Below are 27673 nucleotides of genomic sequence, written 5' to 3' on the forward strand. Positions count from 1 at the left end.
ATTGGTCCTTTCTGCAGTTTGCATTTTAGTTCATTTGCAGAGAGACTTCTAGCTCAGCTCCAGTGACTCTCGCATCTCATTACACTCTTGGTAATTAGCTCCATCTCATTACCCCAGCCCGGTTGGAATAGGATTACTTGTTTCCAGGTGTAAACCTATGCGGTGCATCTTTCTACACCTCTTCAAAATTCCAGGCAGGCCTTCTGCCACAGCCCAAGCAGGACAACTACTTCCAGCTGTGCACAGTTCATTACCACGTTCGTGTCAGGAAAAGAACTCCATGGTATTCCACATCTGGTCACATGCTTATTAATTATGTACTTCTTATAACAACTGTGTCTAATTAGGACAGAGTTGAGACCTCTGCAGAGCCTAGCAGTTCTTTATGTTTTCCTGTTCTTGGTACCTCATTACCCTCCCTCCAAATTATACCCAATTTGTTTTACATCCATGCCACATCAAGACAATTGCTCTCAGGTGTGCATTACAACACACACTCTGCTTTTCAATGCAAACTTGCTTGACCAGAACATTCCTTGTTTCCACAGCCTGTGGGTGGCTAGCCATTTTTCGGTTTCTGCTCACATTTACCCTAGATGGAGTGAATCCAGCTTGGACTTGGTCCTGGGGCTGGACTCTGGTCTGCTTTATTCTTAGTCTGTGTTTGTGCCCTGGTCCTGGGGAGGTGGCCATTGCCATGTCTCAGAGCAAGAATCTTGACTGTGATGGCCCTGGTCCATTCAGAGAGCCTGTGAGGCAGGAACTCACTTGTTCCATCGGGAGCTGGTGAGGTGTGAGCTGCCAGGCTATGCTGGCGAGTGAAGGCCCAGGGAAAGTGGCAATTCTGAGCTTCTAAAACACTGAGCACAGCTCAGTGCTGAGTAGCAGGGAGTCAGGTTGAAGATTTCGGTCCTCAATCCTATGCAATGGCTTCCTGAATGAAAGGTTAGAGACTTGAGGGGGACTGTGGGACTTTGGCAAGTAGAAGATCCCAGCGAGTGTTTTAAGAAGCCAGTGAAAAATGCCAGACTACACTGCAAGGACTCTGTGCTTGCCACTGCAGAGATCCTGTGTCATCCCCTGCTTGCCTGATTGCCTCAGTGCTAAGAAATCATGGATACAACTTGACAGTAAGAGACATCAGAGGTTGGTTGCCAGGTTGACTTCTCTGTGTGGAGGCTTTCTTTCAAAATCTATTTGAAACATATACTAATGACTCTCCTGCTAGGAAAACTTCCAGGCAAGAGGGCAGTCCTGAAGAGGGCCTGGGACTTCAGCGAGTGAAGCCTCTCCAGGGAAGGCCCCACCACCGACTGACTCTCAGGTGGAACACTCCTGGATAAAACTGTCTTTGAGAACTTGGAAACAATTCCAGGGCAAGATGCCCTGTAAAGGATCCTTGTTGAATCTCAGGATGTTATCAGCTACAAGATGGAGAATGAGATTAAAACACCCCATTGTGAGGCAGGCGTGAAAACACAATTCTACAATGTGCTGGATGCCTTGGGAGAATCTGAATCCAACAGGTTAAGTGAGTGCTTAGTGGGTAAAGGACATGAGAGAAAGCACAGCCAGAAGTCCCGAGAACAGGGCTTGTTGATCGAAACATGTCAGGACCAGCCTGTTAAATTGGTTCTTTCTCAAGGAATTGATACTAAGCATGATGAGGTTGGAAAGGAGTTGTCTAGTGGTTTCTACATTGGGACTAGAAAGCAAAGACTATCTGGGGTGTGGGGTTGTGGTGAGGACAAAATGAGAAGGCCTGTCAGGGACTCTAGAGCAGGTGACAGTGGTGAGAGGTACTCCCTGGGAGCTGACAATCTCAGCTCTCCTTCACTGGTTATGCTTATTGTCTGGCTCAGGACCCTTCCTTTTTTTTTTTTTTTTTTTTTTTTTTTTTGTTTTTCGAGACAGGGTTTCTCTGTGTAGCCCTGGCTGTCCTGGAACTCACTCTGTAGACCAGGCTGGCCTCCAACTCAGAAATCCGCCTGCCTCTGCCTCCCGAGTGCTGGGACTAAAGGCGTGCGCCACCACCGTCTGGCTTCAGGACCCTTCCTAATCCAGGATGCTGTGACCGGCTGGGCTATAGACAGAGAACTTCTCATGCAGGGGGCTGGTTCCAGGATCCTATGGACATCAAAGATTATGGACGTATTGTGCATTTACTTTTCTTTTAAAAAGCATGTTATTTTATGTATGTGTTTGTATGTGTGTATGTGGGAGCCTACAGAAGCCAGACAGGGTGTTAAACGCCTGGAGCTGGAGTTACAAGCAGTGGTGGTGAGCCGACTGGCTGACACTCCAAAGCAGCAAGTCCTTGTAACTACCGAATTTTATGCTTTGCATTTAAAAATATTTTCCTCCTTTGCTAAGGTGTATCATTCCTTCTGTCACTAACATTTATTTTTGAATATTTATTGCATATATTAATTGTACATTGAGACTTTTTTCACGTACATGTATGTACACTGAACATACTTCCCCCAGAACCCTTTACCCTCCAGTTAGTATCCTTTGTTCCTTGGGACGATTTTGTTTCTACTCCCATGTCATAGATACATACATAACTTTGCATAGCTATATAAGATCTAGAAACTACAGGCATGAAGTCTCAATAATATGGCTGCCTGCATGAGACCTGCCTAATGGCCACAGCAGTTGACATGCCAACAAAGTTTTGTCTGAGGCTGGCTTAATCTGCTTCCTATAACTCTCTCCAGTTACACCTGCTTTCCTGCAGATGACAGCTTTGGTCTTTGTAGGGAGAGGACATCCTGTCCTGCATCTACTGCAGTTCCTTTACCCATTCCTTTTTTGTTGGGTACCTGGGCTGGTTTCATACTTAGCTGTTGTGAACTGTGCTGCAGTGAACCTGGCAGTACAAGTCCCTCTATGATGTGCGCCTGAGCCTTCAGGTAAATATGCGGAGCCGTGTGGCTGCTTCCTGTGTGCATCTGTTTTCATTTTCAATTTCTAAAATTTTTAATATTTTGAGAATTTCATAAAGGAGTACACTGTATTTATTATCATCTCCAACCTTCCTCCTTCTAAGTCTTCCCATGTTCCTTTTCCTCCCCATCTGGAACCCAGAACCTCTTCTGTGATGATTATTGTTACATATACATCCTAATGAGCCTGTTTGGTTCTGTCTGTATGTAACATGTCTTTAGGGCTAACCACTTTTGACCAAATAACCTACAGAGGGGCTTGTTCCTGGAGACTGATTCTCGCTCTCTTAGTGGCCACTGACTGTATTTCTCATAAGGGCTAAGTAAGGCTTTGTGATAGTTTCTCTCTTGCACATTGGCATGTGAACTGCTATTGTCACTATGTAGGTCTTTGTAGGCAGCCATAGTTTGAGTTCTTGGAGATAGCATCCCTTGTCTACAAGACACCACCTTGTAGCCCCACTCTGGTCCTCTCATAGTTCTGCTTCCTCTTCTGTGATGTTCCCCAGGCACAGGGGTTGTGATGTAACTAACCCAACCGGGACTGGGCACAGGGCCATATTATCTGCATCTCGACCAGTTATGAGTCTATGTAGCAGCCTCTGTCTGCTTCAAAAAAGAAGGTTCTTGATGAGGGATGAGAGCTACATTTGGGGAAGCCTGTGGATGCGGATCCTGGGTGTGGGAAGGTGTAGGGCAAGGGACCAGGGATAGAATCACTCGACTGTTGTTACTACTTTAAGGCATCTCATAGCAACCTCAAAGTGGATGGACAGTTTACATCCCTGCCAGCAGTATAAAGGTTTGCTTCAGCCCACAGCCTCATTAACATTTGTTGTTATTTGTTTAAGAAACACTTCTGGTCAGTGTTTGGTTGAGTCTGTAGAAGAGGAGCCGATGGCCGGCTATGTGGACTAGCCATGGTCCACCTCATTTGCCCACATGTAAGAGAAGATGGTGAGCTTTGTTTCCAGTGCCCTCCTGCTGAGGCTTATTAGTAGTTTTCTCCTTTACTCACAGCAGCACTTTTTAGGGCATGGTTATCATGGCAGAGCACAGCTCTTGTGTATGTATGTATACCTGTGTATTTATGTATGGCTTGAGTATGTATGTGTGTGTGCACATATATATAGCTTGTGTGTATATATGTATGTATGGCTTATGTATGTATGTATGGCTTGTGTATATATGTACATATGTATGTATATATGTATGGCTTATGTATGTATGTATGGCTTGTGTATATATGTACGTATGTATGTATATATGTATGGCTTGTGTATGTATGTATGTATGTGTATATATATATACACACACACACATATATATGGCTTGTGTGTATGTATGTATATATGTATATATGTATATATGTATATATGTATGTATGTATGTATGTATGTATGGTGTGTGTATATATGTATGGCTGGGCTCTCTGTATTTACTCTAGTTCTTTCTAGTAATCATTGTTAATGACACAGAATCCTTCTCACAAAACATTACCAAAGTAGGGCCCTACTCTGGAGAAACCTTCAGTGTCCCCTGGCTGGTGGCAGGTCCTGAGGTGGCTATGCCACCTGTTGTTCCCACTCAACCAGCTACTACATGTGTCATTGGCTTTGACCATTTGGAGAATAAATACCAGTGAATCACCAAAGACTTGTGTTTGAATGCCTCAGACAAAGGTCCCTGTGACCTTTTTCTGTGTAGAACTGGCATTTTTGGTCTGCCATTGTTGTGGCAAAACAGAGATCCACTCTCCCACAGGATCAGAACCACCCTGACCATTCAGAACTGGTGGGGAGGAAAGGGGAAGACAAAGATCTAAGCTGGGAGGAGGGTGCAGCATTACAGAGAAATTTCCAAACCAAAGTGGTCCATTCCAATAGCTCTCTATCCCCTCCTGCCATCCCTGCTTCTTGGGGGCGGGGGTTAAAAGAACCTTGTTTGAGGCAGTGTTCTAAGATCATCCTGTGTGTATTCCACCTCTCACCTGTCAGGATTGCAAACCATACAGTTCTAGACCTGCTTCCTCTCGGAAGATACTGGAAGGACATCCTGCAGCTTTCAGTTGGCTCCTTGCCTCACTGCCCCACTGAGGTTTCCAGCTTAGCTTTGGGTATGAACGTGTTGGGTTTCGAATCCAGCTCCTAAATGCTAGATAGAAGGGTGTCCTCTGTCTCTATTTCTCCCCAAATGCCTGCCACGCATCAGGCTCTTGGAAATGTTTGCTGAATAAAGAACACGAGAAAAGCAACATACGATATTTAAGCTTCTCAAAACAGTTTTTAATTTTTAGTTATTCCCATCCAGAACAAAGTTGTTAGAAACAGGTGTGAAAATTCCTTCCCTTGGGGTCTGACAGTGACCTTGAATGGCCAGTCCTCTGGCTCTTCTTCCCTTGTGTATGCAAGATGCTTCCTTGTTGATAAACTGTTGCTTCCTGTGACCTATGAACCTTGAATAGCAAGAAGACTTGGGGGCCAGAGCAGTGCAAGATCCACAGGGGCAGGAGCATTGCAGGCACCCATATCAGGAAAGGGCAATTAAAAAAAAAAAAAAAGGCTTAGAAGCTGGGTGTGGTGATGCACACCTTTAATCCCAAGGGCACCTCTGAGTTCAAGGCCAGACCAGCCTGGTCTACAGAGTGAGTTCAGGACAGCCAGGATACATAGAGAAATTCTGTCTTGAAAAAAACAAAAATCAACAAACAGAAAAAAAGACTTCAGTGCAGCTGCATGGGAAATGTCCCATCCTCCCTGCTCTTAGCTAAGCAGACCTGCACTGCTTTATAGGAAATAGTTGCATTGCTTTAGTCCTCCCTGAAGTTTTCAGTAGCTTCAATGTTTATTATAATACTAATTGATTTATACTTTTTCACTGTCAAAAAAAATTTTTTAATTATTTTTATTTTTGTGTGTCACAGCAACAAGACAAGTCACTAAGACAGTGTGCATGGGAACATGAGGATGCCTCTTACAATTTACCCTGGATGGTGTGTGGGGTAGAAGTTCTTCAACAGTGAGTCACCTTTCTCCCTACTACTTTTAGCAGGTTTTATGATGAGTTTTTTAAAACTTTATGTGCATGAGTATTTTGGCTGCATGTGTGTCTGTGCACCATGTGCATGCAGTGCTCCATGTGCATGCAGTGCTCCATGTGTATGCAGTGCTCCATGTGCATGCAGTGCTCCATGTGCATGCAGTGCTCCATGTGTATGCAGTGCTCCATGTGCATGCAGTGCTCCATGTGCATGCAGTACACCATGTGCATGCAGTACACCATGTGCATGCAGTATACCATGTGCATGCAGTGCTCCATGTGCATGCAGTGCTCCATGTGTATGCAGTACACCATGTGCATGCAGTGCTCCATGTGCATGCAGTACACCATGTGCATGCAGTACACCATGTGCATGCAGTATACCATGTGCATGCAGTGCTCCATGTGCATGCAGTGCACCATGTGCATGCAGTACACCATGTGCATGCAGTGCACCATGTGCATGCGGTACTCCTGGAACCAGCAGAGGGCTTCAAGTCAGCTGGAACTGAAGTTACAGAGGGTTATTAGCCTCCATGTGTGGGTGTTGAGAATTGAACCCTGGTTCTTTGGAAGGACAGCCCGTGCTCTTCACGGGTTTTAATGCAGAAGGGATAAAGCAAAAAGGTTGTAAAACCAACCAGCAGCCTGTGAACAATCCTGCTAGAGCGTGCAATCTGTCCCAGGGCTGGGATAAAGGACTGCTATCTCCCAGCCTTGAAGAGGTCTTTTTTGGGTTGGGAAGCCAGCTGAGAAGCACTTATTTGATTTTGGCAATGGAGACAAAGCAATGTGCATGTACTTACTACACTAAACTATAAACTGACAAGGGTAAGACGAGAAAAAGCCCACCACTTATGCCACAGGCCTTATTAAGTATTTCAGGATGCTCCTAAAACTCAGGCAGCAGGCAGCTTTCCTTCATTTCTTTCCCAGAGTCTAACAACTTGACATGGCCTCCTCTCTGTCCCACCCTCGTCCCTTGGGAATAGACTAAAGTAGTTGTTAGGAAAAACATTCTGTACTGCAAACTTTCTTAGCGTTCATATGGAAAAGCAAAACTAAAAAGAAAATAACCCACCGTCTACCCACTAAGCATCAGTGTGGACAGTACGGTCGGCTCAGGCTTTGCTGCATAGCTAGAGCCCGTGGTTGTGTACACCATGCACCCCACCCATACCCAGTGCGGTGCACCCCATCACACAGTGGTTATTTTCTTGTCCTTGGTGGCTTGCTTGATGGCAGCCTGCTCACAGATGATCTCCTTGAGTCTCTGCAGCCTGGTGTTCTGGGTGGTCTGGTCCCCCACCCCAGTCTGGCTTCGGTGCAGCAGGGTCAGGGCGTGGATATACTCTAGCTCCGTGTACTTCACACCCTGGTCCACCACCAGGTTCAGGAGCTCATCCGCTGTGTTGTACAGCATCTCGTAGTACTGCCTGGGGGAGTGAGACGAGCAAGTTCAGTGTTCCCTCCATCGTTATCTGCACATTCTGGTACTGGCATGTCAGTGTGCTCACTTATTTCACAAGCAGCTACTGATTACCTGGAAGGCAGGTTCTGTCCCACTGAACCTCAGTCACTCACACATTGTCTTATTAGAGACTCCAGAAAACCTGGCTTTCTTCTCCTAGTAATGGGATAATAATGTTGCCTCCTTCTTAAGGTCATTATCAGTTTCAGTTAATTCACATAAAGCACTTAGAATGTGGTACTTCAAAAAGATGAACTCTGACAACAGTAAAGGTAATAGCAACCCAGTAACAGTAATAATAGTATCAGGGCAGCTTTGTGTGCCCAGCCCATTAGTAAAGGGGCAGAAGAAGCTCTCCAGGGGTAGGTCACCACCTTCCTTCTAGCTAGAAGTGAGCAGGAGGTGTGGGTAATAAAGCAACTCTATACATCACAGTAGCTGGCTTAGAAACCCCCATTCCTGCACGTAGGGTATTGAGTAGTTTGTTTCTTCTTCATCAGGAATATCTTGGTGAAAGAAAAAACAAAAAACAAAAAACCTTTTCAGAATCTCATAGCTTATAGGAGAAGGAAGCCATCTCTGAGCATGGTAATACATTTCTTTTGTCCTTTTCTCCATTTATTTATTCATTCATTCATTCACTTTACATCCAGATCAAGGTTCCCCCCGTCTTACATGGCCCATCCCTCCTCCTCTTCTCCTCCGAAAAGGAGATCCCCCTTGGGTACCAACCCACCCTGGCACCTCAATTCACTACAGGACTAGGCACATCCTCTTCCACTGAAGCCAGACAATGAAGCCCAGTTAGGGTAATAGGATTCATAGGCAAGCAACAGTCATGGCTATCCCTGACTCCTAGTGTTGGGGGAACCCACATGAAGACCAAGCTACACATCTGCTACATATATGCAGGGGTAGGAAGAGGCTAGGTCCAGCCCTTGTATGCTCTTTGGTTGGTGGTTCAGTCTCTGGGAGTCTCCAAGGGTCCAGGTTACTTGTCTCTGTTGGTCTTCTTGTGGGTTCCCATCCCATCTGGGCTCCTCAATCTTTCCCTCAACTCTTTCACAAGGCTCCCCCTAATCTAATGTTTGGCTGTGGGTCTCTGCATTTGTTTTGGCTAGCTGCTGGGTGGGTCCTCTCAGAGGACAGTTTTGCTAGGCTCCTGTCTACAAGCATAACAGAGTGGTTCATGCAGAACTACCTGGGGGTCAGGAGGAGGACGGAGTTTGGGAGCTTCACACCCTGGACTATAAAATGTTAGAGGTTTCAAGCCAGGGTCTTTGGAAGGAGAGTAACTACTAAACCACTCCCACATCTAGGATGCCCAGGACCTAGAAGCAGAAGCTACTACAGAGGTTGTAAATGGCTTATGATACTTTTCACCAAGATTAAGCAAAATGAATTGGAGTTCTTTGCATTATGATACTGATATTTTCATCATTTATCTTAAAAAGCAACACTGAACCCATCAACTCAGATGAAACTGGATTTCTTTTGAGAAGTCTGATGAATTGTTTCCAGGGAGACTGGCTGATTTTCTACAGAGACTGCCTGCCATTCCTCGCTGGGAGTAAACAAGACAGAGATGCCTGGAACTCCAGCCCTGGATTTTTTGTGGTGTTGAGTGACAGAGGGTGCAGAATTTAAGTACTTAATGTTGCAATATCCTCCATGCATTGATGACCTTTATAAACCCCCAAATGACACTCTGAAGGCAACAGAGAGAATAAAGAAGTTCTCAAGAGCCTCCGATGACAGTGCACCAGAATTACAAAGCTGAGTTATTAAACAAAATTGACAGGTAACTGATGGCATATTTTCTATAGTTAGGGGGAAAATTCCCCTATAACCATGATGATACATTAGATCATAAAGAAACATAAATATTTAAAGACAGAATGAAATGCATTTATCTTCGAGAAAGCTACCTTACCCAGTAGCAAAGCCTAATAAATGTGTAGAACGGCTCATGTGGAGGTGGGAGGGGCTACAAGATGCCCTAAGGAGAAAGAGGGAAAATGCCCCAATCTATGCAATGAAAATGAGCTTCAACGATAAACACTGACAGACTGAAATAAAATCATGGAACCCAACAGGAGTAAATAATTGATGGGTATGTACTGAGACTCCAGGAGAATAAAAGCAGGGTTTTTATCATCAAGCATTAAAACAGCAGCCATAGCTTCCAGGGTCCCCCAGCTTACGGCAAATGGCACTGTATGTGGCTGCCTGTGTTGCATTAGTGAACACACATGTGCTTTAGTCAGGCCTTGTACATTTAGAAGCCGGCTGTGGGTTGAGTAGCCTGCACTGAGGACAAAAGGAGTTGGGCTTCATCCCAAGAATGTGAGTAGAACATTCTATGACCAAGCGTGTGCCTGCCCATGCTGCGTGTCTTTGGTAGCATTTCCCAAAGTATCATGAGTAGACAAAGTGTCTTAGTGACCTTTCTCATTCTGTAATTAAACACTATGACCAAAAGTGACTTGTGGAGGAAGACTTGATTTTAGCATATGGTTCTGGTGTGAAGCCACACTACATTCTCAGTGCAAGCAGTCAGGCACATGTGTATATACAAATTGCTTGAGCCTTTTGCTTTTAGCGTTAGGATCTTCTGACTTCTCTTTGAAAGCTTTTTATACATTTTACACAGAAGGGTCAGGAAGAGCTTTAGTCAACACTGTCCACCTCCCATTCTGGCATGCTCAGTCCATGTCTCCATTGTGACTGAGGTACTGCAAATGGTTTTAGGTTTCTTGTAGGAAAAATTGAGGGTAGAATGCCCCTTAAAGCCATCTCTTCTCCCCATGGCATGTTTTCCTGGGCCTACAGCCCTTCATAGCAGGTTTATGTGCAGGTGACATTCAGGAAGGCCCACTGGGGGCTGGCCTGAATCCATGGGTATACCTTTATCATCTGCCTTGCCGGACTTCAGAGTCCAAGGTTCATTTCTAAATGGTTTTTAAATAGGTACCCTGGGTATCTGGGGGCATTAGTGCCAGTACTCCCAGTCCAAAATCCTTATGAAATAGCATAGTATTTGCATAAAACTTGTACAGTCCTCTTCTGCATTTTAGTATTTTGTTTTTTGAGACAGGCTCTCACTATGTAGCTCTCCCTGGCAGGCCTGGAACTCACTCTATAAATCAGGCTGGCCTTGAATTTACAGAGATCTGCCTGTTTCTGTCTCCCTATACTGGGCTCTTCCATACATTTTAAAATTCTGTCTAGATTATGTAAAATACTCAGCACCATGCAGACACACTGTTACATTACAGTGTTGTGAGAATAATGATAAAAACAGTCTGCACATATTTTTTTTTCTGAATACTTTTGCTCTTTGGTTGGCTAAAACCATAGAAGTAAGAGTCTATGGTAAGAACCTGCGCATAGAGATGGCTGACGTACACAGCTGTGAGTTTGTTCTGTGTTTTGGGACTGTATTTACTGTAGTAATAGTTAACAACTTTAACTTGTAAATACATCTGTGTATTCAATCGTCTGAAATAGGTATCACAATTCACACTGTACACAGAAGCAGCTCAGCTGTAGAATATGAGTGATTTGCTGCCTTGGGTCTCAAACTAAAGGATTTCAAGATCTCAGTGTCCTCCAAAGCCAAGGTAATGGAGAATTAAAGTGTAAAAAGCAAAAGAAGTAACTGCAGATACTGTCTGTGTCTAGCTGAGTACCTTTGGCTGTGTTTTGGTATAACTGTACAGAATTCTGAGACTAGCTCACCCAGCCCTGCCTTCTGCTGGGGTGGAGTGAGCCTGCACTGTGGCAGCTCACACTTTGTTTAGACAAACATCACAGGTGTGGCTGAATAGCTCCTCATGGACCCCAAATTCAGGGCTCCAAACTTAAACTTTAGCATTTAACTTTTTCATTTCCTTACCTACTTTAGTCTTCCCTGTTTGTCTGTCCAAGGTAATGGATGAGGTAAGCATTCTTTTTAAAAGTTGGTTGCCTTTCTGATTTATTACTTCCTTGAGGAGGGGGATAATTATGTGTTTTCTGTGTGGTTCTTTAGAAAGGGGAATTCTCACACATTGTTGGTGGGTATGGAAATTAGTACATCCATTGTGGAAGGCAGTAGATCCAGAGTAGCTATAGAGAGTTAAAAATCACAGAACTCTCGTATGATCCAGTAGTCCCACTCTGGGCTCTATATATAAAGGAAATAAGGTCATTATATTAAAAAATAGATACTTGCACTTTCTTCTTTATTGTATTCACAATAGCCAAGATATGGAATTAATTACAGAGCTTATCACTGAATGTGTGAATAAGGAAACTATGGTGTGTGTACTTAACAGGCTGTTACACAAGGAAGAATGAGGGCCTGGCATGAAAAGCTGACCTGAATCTAACATTATTTGAGATGACTCACTAGGTAAAAAGGTGCTTGCTTCTAACCACAGTGGCCAGAGTTGAACTCCTGGGACTTATGTGGTGGAAAGAAAGAACTGGCTTCTACTAGTTGTCCTTTGACTACCACCTGTTCACTGTGGCTAAATTTGTATCTGCAGGTTGGATACTGCTTTTTCTAAAATGTTTAGAACCAGAAATGTTTTGCTTCAGTTGACTTCATTTTGAGGACTAATGCTTATACAGTGAGGTAGCTTGGCAACTGGACTTAAGTCTAAATTAATGTTTCTTACACATCTGCTATGGTGTGGCTTGGCCTGAGGTCACCTCCAAAGGTCCTTTGTGTAAGGAGGCTTTGTCCTCAAGATGGCAGCACTGGGAGTGGTGGGCCAGGTCTGTGTCAGGTTCTTGGGTCCTTGGTGGTACAGCCCTCTGAAGGGACTGCTGATTTGAAAAGAGAGGCTACCATCATGAGTGATGGATCTGGGGTAGTCCTTACCAGCAATGAGAGTAAGCAAGTACAGTGTATTTGAACTTGTAAAATGAAGCTCTTGTCCTCAAGAGTAATTTGCCTAAAGTATTTCATTACAGTAACAAAAAGCTGGCTCTTACAACACCTTACTTATGTGGAAGGAAAGTTTGTGCAATATTTTAGTGGGCATGCAGTTTGACTGCAACTCCTTGTATGAGGTCAGAAAAGGTTTTCCACTTGTGGCATCGGGTTAGTACACAAAAGATTTGGGAGTTTAGAACATTTTAGGCTTCAGATTTCAGATTAGGGCAGTTTAACCTACAACTGGATATTTAAGCACTTTAACGAAGACCCCAGTGGTAAAGGGCAACGAAATGATCAGGTAAAACACTGAATTCTTGTTTTATTCACCTCCTTACTGGTGCATACAATAATAAGCATGGAAATGTGAAGAAAGAAGAGGAAGGGACTGATTAAGCCATAGATCAGATACTCATCCCATACATAACAGGGACACCTACAGCAGGGAGACTCAGCCAAGTAAGGAGACAGCTAAGCCAAGGTTCTGCTTCTCTTGTATGCCTTCTTAACTGGCTTGGTGCCTTTTGACAAATGTTGTCTTTTACCTGGATGCTGGCTCCCCATGTGAAAGCCTGAGGGGCTCTACTTGGTGCTCTTTAGGCACTGGTGGTAGCTTTGGATTTTTACACTGGCACAAAGTCCCCTGACTGGTCCTTTCACATCACGGAGCTATACTGGGTTCACCGATGCTAACTGTTGCCAAGCAATGTCAGGCAATCGCTTAGCAATTGATCTGCAAACACTATGAACAAGTGTAATCTTAGCCCAGACCAATAATAAAGCAGATGATAATCCTGTGTATCAGAAGAATAAATTAGTGTATTAAAATATAATATAATTGTTCTTATTTGTCTTCTCCTTCAAAGAGCTTAGAGTTTATTACGAACATGATTGAAAATTTTAATTTGAAATGCAGCAAAGTTCTTTCCATTTCAGGAAAAAGAAAAGGCAGGAAAAAGCTAAATAAGTTTCAGGCATCTGATGGCAGGCTGAGATGAGTATTTTATGTTGAGATGGTTTTTAATACTTTTAGCAGATTACACTGGTTTTGTTTTGGGCAGGCTGCTACAGAATAGATTTTAGAAAAGACTTTGCCCGTATTCTCTCAGCTGATGACACAGATAATCATTTCATAGGCAGGCATGGTGTGGAATTTTGTGTTTTCAAGGCTTGCTTTGTCTTTCTGGTGGCTCAGTTACTTGCATTTCTTTTTTTTTCACCCCATTCATCAATGTTGAAATGACTGGGTAAGATTTAGTTTGGAGGTACAGCATTTCCTGAAGTGTGAGACCTGAAGCCAGACCCCAAGGCACCCCAAAGTTGGGAGAGAGGAAGGCAGACAAGCAGTTACTTATCATCCTTATTCTAGAATGACCACACTTTCACAATTCTGGGGTGTTGCTCCTGGAGACTTCAAAAGTTCAAGGCAGCTGTGCTCACCCCCTCAGGACTGGATCTTATCTCTATTCTTCTGATGGGCAGCGGCAGCCAGAGCCTGCCTTTATTTCTCTTCAGAAAGTGCAGTTGTTTAAAACAAAGGAATTCCACTGATGACAGTCCGTCAGTCATCAGGGACGAGTCCATCCCTGTCACTGCTGAGATGGTGGCAGTGTTCCTGTTACTGAGATGAGGAGAGAATGCCTCCCTGTGCTCTTAGTTGGCAACTTCGTCCTCACTCTGCTTTTAGAATACATTCTAAATTTATAAATACCTTAGGTTGAAATTCCCACTCTAACAACTTAAGTATTTATATGCCACTCTCCACTATATCAGATAATTTTTTAAATTAAGGTTTATACAACAGGGCTAGAGGCCAATTTGTATTTTAAATTCAGTACAATTAAAACTATATCTCTTTGGTCTAGTCCTGCCTTTGGTCAGAGCCTGTTTGTATGAATAATTATTTACTACATTAAGAAGTCAGCTCAAGTCCTTCTCCTATTCTGAAGGTTTTAATAAATATTGATCAGGACCATTTTTGTTTGCACTTGCCAAAGCAATTCTGATGGATTCATCATCTGATGTTATCAAATAATGAAATATGAAAGAGTGAATAGAATTACCCTCTTGTTCTGTGATTTTTTTATTTAGGGCCTTCATTTTACTTTCATAATTGTGTTTGTCTCATACTTCTGTAAATGTTCTTTTGATTACCAAAAGGTGAGCCTGGGTTAAGAAGAGCTATGCTGTGCTGAATAGCAGTTTAGAGTATTTTCAATTAAAATAGTTTATTGGATAGCACTTTGGAGAGTTTTCCATTTTAAAAAATAATTTATCTGATATCACAGGGTGAAAAAAGCCACATAGTATATTGCCCCCTGGCAGTAACAAAGCCTCAGATTGTTTACTAATTAGTAAGAATCTTAAAATATATATTATCTATATTTCATAAACTAGAAATCTGGAGGCAAGTGCTGGTGTAAGCTGAAAAATAATTCAGAGGCCCCGTGGCCCTTTCATCTTTAAGTAAAGCAAAGGAAACACTAACTTCCCAATAGATAATGGGAAGTGCTGCTTCAAAGGGAGATCTGACCTTGGTACAAATGCTGAGCCATCCAGAAATGCTACAAGTGACAACTTCACATGGCAGCCATGCTCCTTGGCCTCTAGAAGTTCTCTTATTTGATCTTTCAAAATAAAATCTTGTCTAGGCCTAGGTCAAAGGTGTCCATGGCAGAAGTCAAATGTTTAAATTTAAAGCCAAGCCAAGCCAGGGTTGCAGTCTACCTAACTGGTCTGGACCATTCCTAATGTACTGAGACTTGGGCAATGATAGAAGAGTAAGGGGGCCATGGACATGAGACAAAAACCAGGGCTTGGTGCTAAGAATGGCTAGTGTTAAGGATGGGATGGGAGAATGAATGGGTGAATTTGCATGGAGTTACTTGGCTTTGCTCAGCAACCACTCATCAGGACTTTGTGCTAAAGAGACCAAGGTAACAGCTTGATTATAGCAGCTGACAGTTATGGCAATTCCATTCCACTACACAACTTTGGAGATGGGATGGGTGAGTGAGGGGTGCTTTACAGAAACCCATTCTCTGTCTGCTACTCAGGCAGCATTTGTTGGACTTTTATAGGACACTCACTCAGCCTTTCCTTTCTATTTAGAAATCTCAACACTTGTCAGTATTGTTAGGGGACTTCTCCATTTAGTACAAAGACCATGTATTTCATGATTAAAAAGTAAAAGGCTGGCAGTGGGTCTGGTGGCATATGCCTGTAATTGCCAGCTGCGAGGTAGAGGCAGGAAGATCAGTAGTTCTGACTTTCTTGAGACTATCTAAAACGAGCACGCATGCAAGCATACACACACAACACACACAACACACACACACATACACACACACACACACACACACACACACACACATGTACGTGGAGGGAGGGAGAGGAAAAGGAAGAGGGGGGAAGAGACAGACAGACACACACACACACAGGGGCTAGAGGAAACCCAGCCCCCTCTGAAATCAATGATTATTTGAGAAGCGTAAGCATATGCAAATCACCAGGTCCCAATAGCAAACATTTGAGGGTGTATTAACTAAATGCTTAGGTTATTTATGAAGGAGAGAAAACCTAAATAAACCAAAGCTACAAAATGGGCCACCTGAGACTCAAGGACATGTGACTCAGGATGGATGTCAATTAGGAAAGTAATGGAGTAAAGAGGACGGAGCTAATGGAAATATGTACAGTATCCAGCAGGGCTTAATTAAAGACCGAAGACTCTGACAGATGTGATGGATAGCTGTGGGAACTGTGAATTTGGTGGGTGGAAAGACCACTGTGGGTGATACATATTTGGCTGTCAGTAAACTGTTTGATATACTAAGTCTAAAAGTTGTAGCTAGCAAAATGCATTTATTCTGAATGGCTAGCCCTGACAGGACACAGGCAGAAAGCCCAACAAAGAGTAACGTTAACTGCAAGGCAACAACTTCAGAGAAGGAAGCATCCATCGAACACTAAGGACACTGGCTTTACAACTGATCTCACTTAATGCCTTAATTAGTGTGCAGGAAGATAAGCGAGCAGTGGAAAGGGCAAACGTTAGTAAACTGGGCAGGGCTGTGAACGGCAATAAAGAAGAAGAAATAACATAATGGTCTCTAGAGAATTTACAACAAATCATCACAAAAGGAGGTCTGTCTTAGAAAGGCCCACATGACCACGGCAAGAGAGTTCTAACCTCCTGCCCTCAAAGGCTGGGAGGAAGTGAGAGCAGACCTGGAAACCAGTCTGGCCATGGCTGGTGGGGAAGCCAGGACTGTGAACACAAGGACCAGTAAGCAATGGCGATCCTTTCTGTAGGAAGCCGTGGTCATCGGTGATATATCTGCCATTCCAAGATGGCGCGGGCATCGTGTCCTCCACAAGTAAACAATTAACTGCGCAGGTGCAAAGGCAGAAAGCGCGCCAAAGTCACTGGCCAATCCCGAGGCGTAATATTGGGTGATGAGTGAACAGCCAATCAGAAGTGAATACGTCACTCTAGGGTGTATTTAAGCTGTGCCTCTTCCTGTCTTTTCGCCTTTCCACTTCTGCTGTTACAAGTAAAGCCTCGTCTGTGGTAATACCTGAATACTGCCTCACGTGTCTCTCTTCCACGGGCGAAAGGGGACATGGGAGGCGCGCGGAACACCTTTCTGTGATGCACTTCAGAGCTCTTTTCATTTTGTTTCATAAGAAAGGAACATCAAATGGGAGCAAAGGGACAAAGGGCTGGGGAATCAATTAAAAGTTCAGTTTCTGTTCAAATGTCAGCCTACAAATAAGCGAGGTCTCCTCTTTCTGGCCTCATTGTCACAAAAATATATGTTAGTACATATTTTCACATCTTTCCTTGTATACATTCAGAGAACTAGAGACCTGGGGCAGGATACTGCTTAAGGTCACCAGTAGCCTGGGTTTGTCTACCTTTGGACAGCTACTGTGGGAATAATTGTTAGTCTTTCTGATACTTCTTTTCCTCTTCTCAGGAAGAGAACTAGTAACATGGGCTGAGATGACTAAGATGAGCTGCACTGCCAGGCGTCACAAGCCTTTATATAGAAATACGAATACATCCTCCATCATTGCTCACACAAAGGAGGTGTGGAGAGTGGAGGAGGGAAAAAGAAGCTAGGCAGGAAGCTGGTGGCAGGTGTGAGAGACCTGAGGGTCATACAGAGTCATTCCTAGGTAGGGAGAAGGGAGGTGAGGAGGCAATTTTAAGGACTATCTTTTAGCATGTCTACATTATTAAAATAGTTATGATCTATTAGTATCAAAATTTAATAAAAAAAGAGATTTCAACATTCCTAAACAGAAAGGAAAAGAATTTCTAGTCACAAAAGGCTAAACATTTCACTATATGAGAAACTCACAAATTCACTACTTGTCATTAGTTTCCTGACTTTTCTGCGGATGAGACTGTCCAGCTTCAGGTTACAAGGCCCAGGTGGTTTGAGGCCAAGCCTGTAGTAGTGAAGATGGAGAATCTAAAGACAGAAGATTTTAGAAAAAAGTCAACCTGTCTCAGAGGCCTCTTTAGCTACAGCAAGGGTGGGGCTCCTAAGAGAAAGAGCCTCAGACTGTTGATGACACAGTTTCTCTTGGTCAATCAGATCATATCAACCTTCTGGAAGCTTCCTCACAACTTTAAGTCCTCAAACATAGAACTCAGAAAAATCAGTGTCTAAGAAAGAGAAGGGTACTGGTACCTCAGCAGAGACTACTGTCGCCAATATCTTTCATGACTGGGCACAACACATGCTTGGACTGTGTCTAGACAGGACACGGAAAGCTGGCAGTAAGCACACAGGAAATAGAAGACTATCTTTTCTCATAGGTCCCTCCTACCCGGTACCTCAACTGATCATGCTAAAATGTGTGAGGGGCAGTTGTCATTTGCAGAGCATAAATGAGGAGGCTATTGCCTCAGTTATTGCTGAAAACGATATAAGGAAGCTTTAACCTTAACTTGGTGGACATGCTGACTAGAGTGAAAAGTGTCCTCAGAGGCTCACGTATTTAAATATCTAGTTCCTGCTGTCAATGCTGTTGGGGGAGTTTATGGAACTTTTAGGAAGGAGGCCCTAGCTGGAGGATGTTCATTCGTTGCTTGGCCTCCCTCTGTTCCTGAGGATCACTCTGCCATGCTGTCCCTGCCATTGTGGAAGCTAACCCTCTGGAACTGAAAGACAGAATAAACTCGTTCTTCCCTAAGTTGCTCTTGGTCACGGTATTTTTTTTTTTTTTTTATCAGAGCAGCAAAAAGTAACTGACATAGGGAATAAGTAATGGGACAGAGGTAAAAATTTCAGTTAGCCAGAATCCAAACCCTCCTGCACTGCCTAGTTTTATGTCAACTTGACACAAGCTAGTCATCAGAGAGGAAGGAGCCTCAAGTGAGAAAATGCCTCCATAAGATCCGGCTCTAAGGTGCTTTCTTAATTAGACATTTATTGGGAGGGACCAGCTATTGTGGGTGGTGTCATCCCTGGGCTGGTGGTCCTTGGTTCTATAAGAAAGCAGGTTGAGCAAGCCATGAGGAGGAAGCCAGCAAGCAGCATTGCTCCATGGCCTGCTTGTGTTCCTGTTCTGACTTCCTTCAAGGATGAACAGTGTGGAAACATAAGATGAATAAACCCTTTTCTCTCTGTTGCTTTGGTCATGGTGTCTCATCGTAGCAATAATAACGCTAAGACACCTCCTAAGTTTCTACTGAATCTCTAGAAACTTTTGGAAGCTCTGGTAACTGAGGAATCATTTCTCAGCAGAAGTGATGCATGAGTTTTGGTGTAGAATTGGGATTTGAATCTGGATAGAGTGTCTGGAGGGAAACAAAATATAGCACATAAGAGTAACCAAAGGAAAATACATTTTAGGAGTCATGGGTTGGGTGGGGTTTACCTCTTTGAGGAGTAGAATGACAATTTATTTACCCCCCCTTTTTTTTACACAAAAAGACTAATACCAGGATTTTTCATAGACCCACTTAAGTCTATATATAAAAGGGCTTTTGAAGGTAGAAAATGCATTTACCATTTGCCCTTCTATAGAAAGAGGCTAACTGTGAGGAAGTGTGAACAATCTGTATGCCTCTGTTTACCTGCTTAATACTAGCCTATGGCCCTAGGACACACCTATTTTTTTCAAAGACTAAAATTAATTTAGAAATAAAATCTTAGTTTTGTTCAGAAATAATTTAGAATTAGTGAAGAGCAAGCAAGGCATGAAATTTAATATAAGAAATAACATTTTTATTGGAGTTAAAAAAAAAAGTACCGTGGTAACAAGGCAGGTAAGGGGACTTCGGAGAGGCAGCACAGGGTTACAGGGCTGTCTGCCCAGACTCCCCTCTGACTCTGGCATGCATGATCCAGGAGGGAAGTTGATGTTCAGCCTGCCTACAACACTACGATGTGAAGAGATCTCTAGTGTTGGAAGGAAAGTGGTGGTGGTGGTGGGGGGGCAAAAGCAAGGAGGCAACACAAAGGCTGGGCAGCTGCTCAGAACATCAGAAAAGATGTAAGTCTATGTGTGGAGAGCTCACGTGTTTGGCGACAGCAACTTTACTTCCCCTGGGCATCAATGGTGATGAAAGGAGGGAACCCAGGTGCAGGGCCAGGATTGCTCCAAGCCTGTGTGGGGCAGGCAGCAGGGCTTGCCTGCTACGCCCTGCATGTGGATGCACACAGAACAAACAGATGAGCACTGAGCAAAACAGAAAATGCCTGGTTTGGGATGCCTAGGAAGGGCTGAAAGTAGGCTTCAGGGGGTGATTGGTGTTCAGTACTTTTATCTTGATGATGCTTACCAGGGGACATTCACATCCCAAGATATAATTAAGCTGTATAATTCAGATTTGTGCGTTCTACTCATGTATGTTACATTACCATAAAAACATGGCGCCAGGGTCTGGGGCTACAGTTTAGTAGTAGAGCATCTGCTTAACATACAGGAGGCCAAGGTTCAATCTTCAGTACCAAACAGCAACATCCAACCAGACAAACCCCCCAACAACAAAAAACACAATTTGAAGCATGGTTGCACATGAAGCATGGTTGCACATGCCTCTAATCTTAGCACAGCACATTGGGAAGAATTAGGAGTTGAAGGTCATCCCTGGCTACATTACAAGTTCAAGGCCAGCCAGGGTTATATCAGGAGGCCTTTCCTCAAACAAAATAAAACAATACAACCCACCTCCCCCCACAAAAAAACCCCACAATCAACCAAACACACACCCACACACACACACACACACACACACACACACACACACACACACACGCACCCCACCCCCCACATACACACATATATACACACATTCGTGTGTGCGTGCACACATACATACACACTCATAGTACAAACACACACACATACACGCACATACACCCACACACACACACACACACACACCCCACACGGCTTGGGGTATCACTCCCTTGATCTATCTCCAACTCTGCAAAATCTAAAATAAGAACAAGACCCACATTAGCTTCTTACTCCCTATGCTCTGCCCTCTCAAATAAACAACAATAGAAAACAGAAAGGAAAGGGTAAGGGAAAGGTCAGGGTTGGGGTGGGTCCCTGGATACATATCGTAACTGTCAGTTTCATACTGTAACTTTAGGAAATGCTAATGTTTTGAACTTTGAAAGTGCAATGCTAATTGAAAAAAGCTAGCTGTAAAAGACTACTTATTGCATAACTCCATTTATATGATATGTCCAGAGGAAACAGAAAGTAATTAGTGGTTGCCAGGGGTAGGACTTGCAGAGGAATGAGGAGTGATTGCTAATGGATACAGGGTTTCTTTGTGGGGCAATGAAAATATTCTAAAATTAGCCGGTGATGATGGCTGTACAACTCTAGCTACATTAAAATCCAGGGAATTGCACACTTTAAAAGGGTTAATATTTATGGCATGTAAATTATTACTCAATAAAGCTATTACAAAAATGCAAATTTTATGAACTACAACCCTGACTTAAGTACACAGAAGACATTAGTCCACAGCCAATACCGCTGCGAGCTTTTACCCATTAATCAGGACACTGGCTGCAGTTCAGAGCTTCCCTTTGGTAATTGCAGCAAAGATCTCCCAAACGGACAGATGTGGAAACACTTTCACTAAGTGCCCCTGAAATGCGGGCAAGCCATTTCTCAGGACTCCACACTTCCATAGGTTAAGTGACTGCTACCCTTTTGCACTGTTCTCAAGAAATACTGTTCTCAAGAAAACTTTATAGTAGCAAATAACGGCTAGCCCTTATTAGAAAAATGGCTGTGAATTGCGACAGTTCTGTGTGTATAATTACAGAGTAATAGAAACATAATTGAGCCAAAGATTCACTAATGATTGTGTTAATGTTCGTTATTAAGGAGGACATTAATTAAGGGGGGCAATTAGCATCTGACAGTTACTCCTGCGGTACTCTTTACAGGCACACCTGACTTAGCAAGGCTCATACAGGCCAGCTACCTGCCGAAGGTCACCTGGTAAAAACCAGCACCGAGACTGAATTTTCTCTTTCAAGATTGAATTTTGATTACAAAACAACATGCTAGCCTGACTCCATAGAGCATTCTACTTAAACTATTTGAGTTGGACTACAAGGAACAGGAATCAGAAATAAGGAGACAAAACCCACTTACATACCAGGAGAAGCTCTGAGGTCTCCTTTGTGGCAGCGCTGTGGGAAGCTGTAGGGTGAGATGGAAGTGCACATGCCTACCAAGGATGTATTAAGCATGCTGGTGGCTGCTACAGTGTGAATGTGGTGCCACTGTTAGTTACTTCTTGTAGCTACTGGTCATTTGCACAGATAAACTGTGGATCCTCACTTACAGGCAGGACCAATCAATCTTTATAGTTGCATTGAGGCTACAGTAGCAGGAAGGTGGAAGACAGGGCTGCCTGAGATCTCAGAGGTTATAGACTTAAAAAGTTAAAATGCGCATGCCTTTGCCTTTCACTGCATATATGTACACTTTGGACTTGCCAGTGCTCATAGAGCCCAAAAGAGGGCATAGAACTGCCTGGAACTGAAATTATAGATGGTTGTAAGCATTTGATGTTACTGGAAACTGAACCCAGACCCCTGCAAGAGCAGTATATACTTTTAACTGCTGTATTCTCTCCGGTACCAAGGATACAGATTTTTAAAGAAAACAATTGCTGATCCCTAAAAGGAAAAGAAAGGTCTGAACCAAAGGTCAGAGCTGGAACTGTTTGTCTAATTTCCTTTATGCTTGCAGCTTTTACAGTCAGTCTCACTTTCAAATGCTTTAAGAAAATATACAGAATGTTATCAGTCACTAACTGTGGCCCATTGTGTAGTGGATTACATGTTATAGTCAATGACAGGAAGTATGTCACCTCTTTGTTAACTCTGTGTCATACACACGTTGCTCTCATGACCTCTATGTCAGGGAGGAAAGCTACAGAGAAAGAAGGTGGAGACAAGGACTCCAGAACAAACACTCACCACACTCCTCTACGTCTCTTTCCCATCCTGCTCCATCCAATGGCAGGATGAGTTATTTAAAGTTATCCCTGGGTCAGAAATAGAGTTAGGATTCGACCTACTCTGCCCAGACTTCAAGTTGCTGGTTCTGTGATGAGACAAGGCTCTATCATTAGATCAGTATCTCACACCATCACTACAGGAGTCACAGAGGGGAGTGTGGGAAGATCACAACAAAGAACCCTCTGCCTCTCCCCTTCAGTGATACAGATCTGGCCTGCTTCCTGCATGCAACGCTCCCACTTCCTTCTCAACAGAGATGAGATTCCTTCCTGGAGGAGAAGATTCACTCACTCAAGACCACAGCATCATTTACCACAGCTTTTAAAGGTTTAAGTCAAAGAACACCAAAACTGAAGGTGATGCCACATCTTTTATGGGTCAGCAGCAGACAGTTGCTCCTTGAATGTTCTAAAGTAAGTGTCTGAATGTACCCTCACTTCAGACTGACATTTCTGTTGGAAGTCTGGTTTACTGGCATTCATTTCTAATGTTTTCAGAGAGAAACATTTCAAATGTGGTGAAACAAACACTAGTTTGTGACCCAAATGTTTCTACAGAGCACTTCTCGGGCTGGGTGTGTGTGAAGGTTTGTAAACCATTTGGGCAGGAAAACTGTGGAATGTGTTCAGGAACAGTCGCTTGAGGGGACAAACTCCCAGCAAGTGTAGCCAGGATGTCCATGTGGCAGTGCAGACACTGTGACGTTCCTGTTGTGTCTCTTCCAGTCCTTGTTTTACTACTAATTGGGGATTATGATCTCGCTGTTCAATCCCATTGTACCTCAGTTTCCATTTCTGGGAAACTAAATGTATTAGGCTACACTTGATGGCGTCTAAAAACTGTTGTAATCCATGGGAGGGCAGGAGAAGGAAGAAGGGGCAACATTATTAATAGTATTTCCATGTTCCAGGAAATGCAATTTATGCAGAGAGAGATGAAGAGATGAGGCCCTGGGTCACATGCTCATCAGCACGAGGTTGGACTTAAATCTGCATCTTGAGCCTGAAGCCTGGACCCTTCCATTATACCACACTGGCTCACAACAATTTATCTGCTTCCCTGGATTCCTCAGGGCCTCTGTACTAAACGACAGTGTGCCAGGTTGCAGACAGTCCCCATTTGTTATTTGTTCTTTGACTTTATTTTTTTAGTATACATTGTGTCACTGTGTTGTTGTATGCATATACACACACACACACACACACACACAGAGAAAGAGAGAGAGAGAGAGAGAGAGAGAGAGAGAGAGAGAGAGAGCGAGCTTTGACAAGAACACAGCACAGAGTGTACTGGGAAATGTGGGTGATGCAGCTTTATTTCAGTGTCTATTCAATTGGAGGTAATGGCAGCTTCATTGTAATAAAAAGCTTTATTATGCTTTGTAATGAAGACACAAAGCACTTAGTGGAAATCACAGTCTTTTAAACTAATCTGCTCTCGACTCTATTGCAGAGATGCAGATACAGGGGAATTCAAAAGTGGTTTCTACAAAATGATTCACCCAGAATAGCAGAATCAATAAGTGGGCATCCAAGATTTGCCAGGGTTTCTCATCTCTTTTTCAGGGTTGGGCTGGGTGCTTATCTGTTCTTTTTCCCCAACATGTTTGTGGCAGGTGCACTCTGATCTCTGTTTTAGTCTATTTGTGAGTACTTCTCAGTAAATACCACCACGGACTCTGAGATCATAATCTGGTGCACTATTCTACTAGTATATATATACACTTGCATGTGCATAGGCACACTCAAACACACATGCTCATACATGCCCACAGATAGCTGGCTCAAGGGAAAAGGGGGGCTGAGGCTTTTAAAGCCTTCAAATAAAGACTGAAGCTGTTGTTGGACTACGCACAGATACAGAGTAATTAAAAAGCTCTTCAAAGAATAGAATAAGTCCATTAAATCCAGTTAAATAATTTTTCAGAAATAGCACAGAGCTACTTCTTGCTGTTCCCTCCGCTCACAATGACTAGAGGAGGAATATCTCACTTTCCAAATGGAACTTTATGGAGTTCTCAATAAGTCCCCTCAGTACTTATCTAAATCTTTAATTAGTTCTATAATATACTGATGATATCAAGCCTAATTAAATTTATATAGATAAGGCGCAATGAAATTCTACCAAGTGAGCTGGAAAGCATATATTAAACAGTAAATTTAATGGTTCAAGCTGATAACTACAATTTTATATCAAAAATTAAATTCAATTTACATGTTGTATTCAAATTGATTTTGAGTGTGCAAATTATTGGAAAAAAATCTCTGAAATATATCAGTAAAATTACTAATCTAGCCTACTTAAATATCAGTTATTAATGCCTGCATTTGCAAATAAGCCACACGCATTTACATTTTTACTGAGTATAATAAAAAATTATCTAAACCTTATGCTATTTTGTTAAAAATATTCAGTAAGTTTTTTCTTTTTGACCCATGCATAAATTAAAGAATTGAAAAATGACCACTGGATCCAAAGAAGAGTCAGCAATTCAACATACAGCAAATAAAGATAACATATATCTTTGCCAACTAAAGCAGTTTATTCTGTCCTTCATGGACAACAATTATAATGGCAAAATTCTTCCTTAGGAACAACTGGAATAAAACCATTCACAAACATCTGATGACATAATCATAGGTGGATGTAGACATATGCAAAGTGGGTGGCATTTACTGTCAGGATGGGGAGGGAAAAGAAAACAGGCATTTCTGCCTCACAGAGGGTAATGGCACACAACTGCTCATTCCATTGCCTTGAACAGGTCAGCAAAGAGTGGGCCTCCTGCAGTCTATGGGAAATAACTACTCAATTAAAGAGCCAACCATATGGACCATGTAATTTTATCAATAATAGTATTGTGCTCAGTCAGTTCCATATTGAATTGCATACATCTTAAAGCACTAGCCTTAAGCATGGCTTATATCTTTTTCTTGGTTGACATATACAAATACTGACAATAATATGACTGTAAGTGCACTTCAGTGCCCTCAAGATGACTTACCTTTAGTAATAATGCATGCACTGATGACTTTACCTTTGTGATCGAGAACTTTCCCCGAGACATATATTTGTCATCTAGATTCTAACTTATCTTTCAAATGATGATTGCTTTATTAAATACCTACCATAGGCCATATGGAAGCATTATATGGGAGATGCAAGTAATATGTTAATAACTCCAGAGAACAGAAAAATGAACTGGTCGATCATTTCAGAGGACAGTAAGGACTTCCATGTGTTTTGGAGGATAGAAATTTAAGAATAAGTCATTCAACCAGGTGGGACAAAGGCATGGGGGTTGGACCATAAGTCACAGGAGCAGGAGAGTCCAGAACAGATAATGAGAGGAGAAGCCATCTGGTTAAGTGCAAAAAGTATTCCAACTACCTCATTCACAAGACAGCTGAGGAGAAGAGAATGGGAGCGTGAACGTCAACTGAAAGATGCTTTATTCTGGATGTGATAGAGCAGTGGAGGCAGGGACAGTAAGAGGGACAGAAATGAGACCTGCTTAGAGGAAAAAAGTAAGAGTGCAAGACAGAAGATAGTCCACGGAGGGGTGTTAGTGATTTGTGTAATCTCAGGTGAAATTGAAAGATCAGGTAGGAGCCAGGTTCAGTTCTGGCAAATTTTGAAGCCACTATTACAGAGAAGCAAAATCGGAGTAAATAAACCTTCAGTCTCTTAGTAAGAGCTGAAAACAGGGATGAAGAACAGCAAGAACTATGTAAGGATGATGAAGGAGGAGCTGGAGGCGGCAAGACTCGTCTCCTGAGAGCAGGGTACTGGCAAAGTTAGACTTGGGGACTTGTTAAGGATAGAGGACCTTGGGCTCCTTTGGCCTAAGCCTTCCAGGGAGTGAGAGCCTAGGGTTCTGCGGCTCCACCTCACAGTTGTTCCTTCTCTTGGGACAGCTAAGCAAAATGGCATGAAAGGCTGGACAGGTGTGGTCAGCCAAATGGAGGATTCTGGTGGGGGCAGTGGCGGCAAGGCACACGAACAGGCCTGAGAGGGTTGCATTACTTTATCGTGCCTTTGTCTATGTTCTCTCATCCTTAGCTGTTTGATTTCAAAGACAAGAATGAGAGTAAACAGAGAGGGAAGAAGAGAAGGGATCTAGGATCCTATAGCATCACTTGAAAAATTTCTAGAAGCACAACTATCTTGTTAGAGAAAAAAAAATCACAAGTATATAAAGGGATTTTGATCTGCTCACCAGGTGTTTATGGCTTCCTCAGGCCTTTCCATGTGCTCTAAGGACTGCATGTTTTATGTGTCAATCACCACATGTTTGTGTGTGTGTGTATCCACACACTGTTTTCTACATGATGTGTACCATAGTGCATATATGCTGATAACCCATTTTCCTATCTAACATTTCTGTGTCTCTGTCTGTGTGCACATTCCTGAATGCAGGTGTGTATGCACAGGGATATACCTGTCTCTGTCTTCTTGACTACAATTATAAGCATGATCCATCATGCCAGCCCTTCTACATAGGCTCTGGGATTGAATTCAGGTCCCTAGGCTTGCAAGGCAAGTACTTTATAATCAACTAAGTTATCTCTCAGACCCATCTTCCTGTTCGTTATTTAGGCCTTATGTTGTATACTCTAACTTCTATTTCTGATTATGTGGATTTTTGTGTAGACTAGAAGAAAGCATAAGGGTGTAAAAATATAATGGTGGGCAGTTCTTGCTCATGTAAACAAGGGCAGAACATGAGACACTGGATATACTTACATGGATCGTCATACATGCTCAA

At 42.9% G+C, this 27673-nt stretch overlaps 1 protein-coding gene and 1 long non-coding RNA gene across 3 annotated transcripts in view; one reads left to right on the forward strand and one right to left on the reverse strand.

Annotated features, from left to right (window-relative positions):
* Positions 1 to 1159: 1159 nt before the first annotated feature.
* On the forward strand, positions 1160 to 9048 carry LOC143434541 (uncharacterized). Its single transcript, XR_013104105.1, has 3 exons — positions 1160 to 1531; positions 5872 to 5966; positions 8913 to 9048. It is a non-coding gene; the product is annotated as an uncharacterized LOC143434541 (long non-coding RNA).
* The window catches only part of Exoc4 (exocyst complex component 4), a 711678-nt gene continuing 689216 nt past the window's right edge, over positions 5212 to 27673 (reverse strand). Inside the window, exon 18 of one of the 2 annotated variants that reach the window (XM_034519115.2) lies at positions 5212 to 7423. In XM_034519115.2, the coding sequence (XP_034375006.1) occupies positions 7186 to 7423 (238 nt within the window). In that variant the 3' untranslated portion in view covers positions 5212 to 7185. The remainder of the gene's footprint in view (positions 7424 to 27673) is intronic. The other variant, XM_076913572.1, reaches the window with a different exon arrangement.

This window comes from Arvicanthis niloticus, chromosome 15, assembly GCF_011762505.2.
Source record: "Arvicanthis niloticus isolate mArvNil1 chromosome 15, mArvNil1.pat.X, whole genome shotgun sequence".
In the NCBI taxonomy this organism is placed as follows: domain Eukaryota; kingdom Metazoa; phylum Chordata; class Mammalia; order Rodentia; family Muridae; genus Arvicanthis; species Arvicanthis niloticus.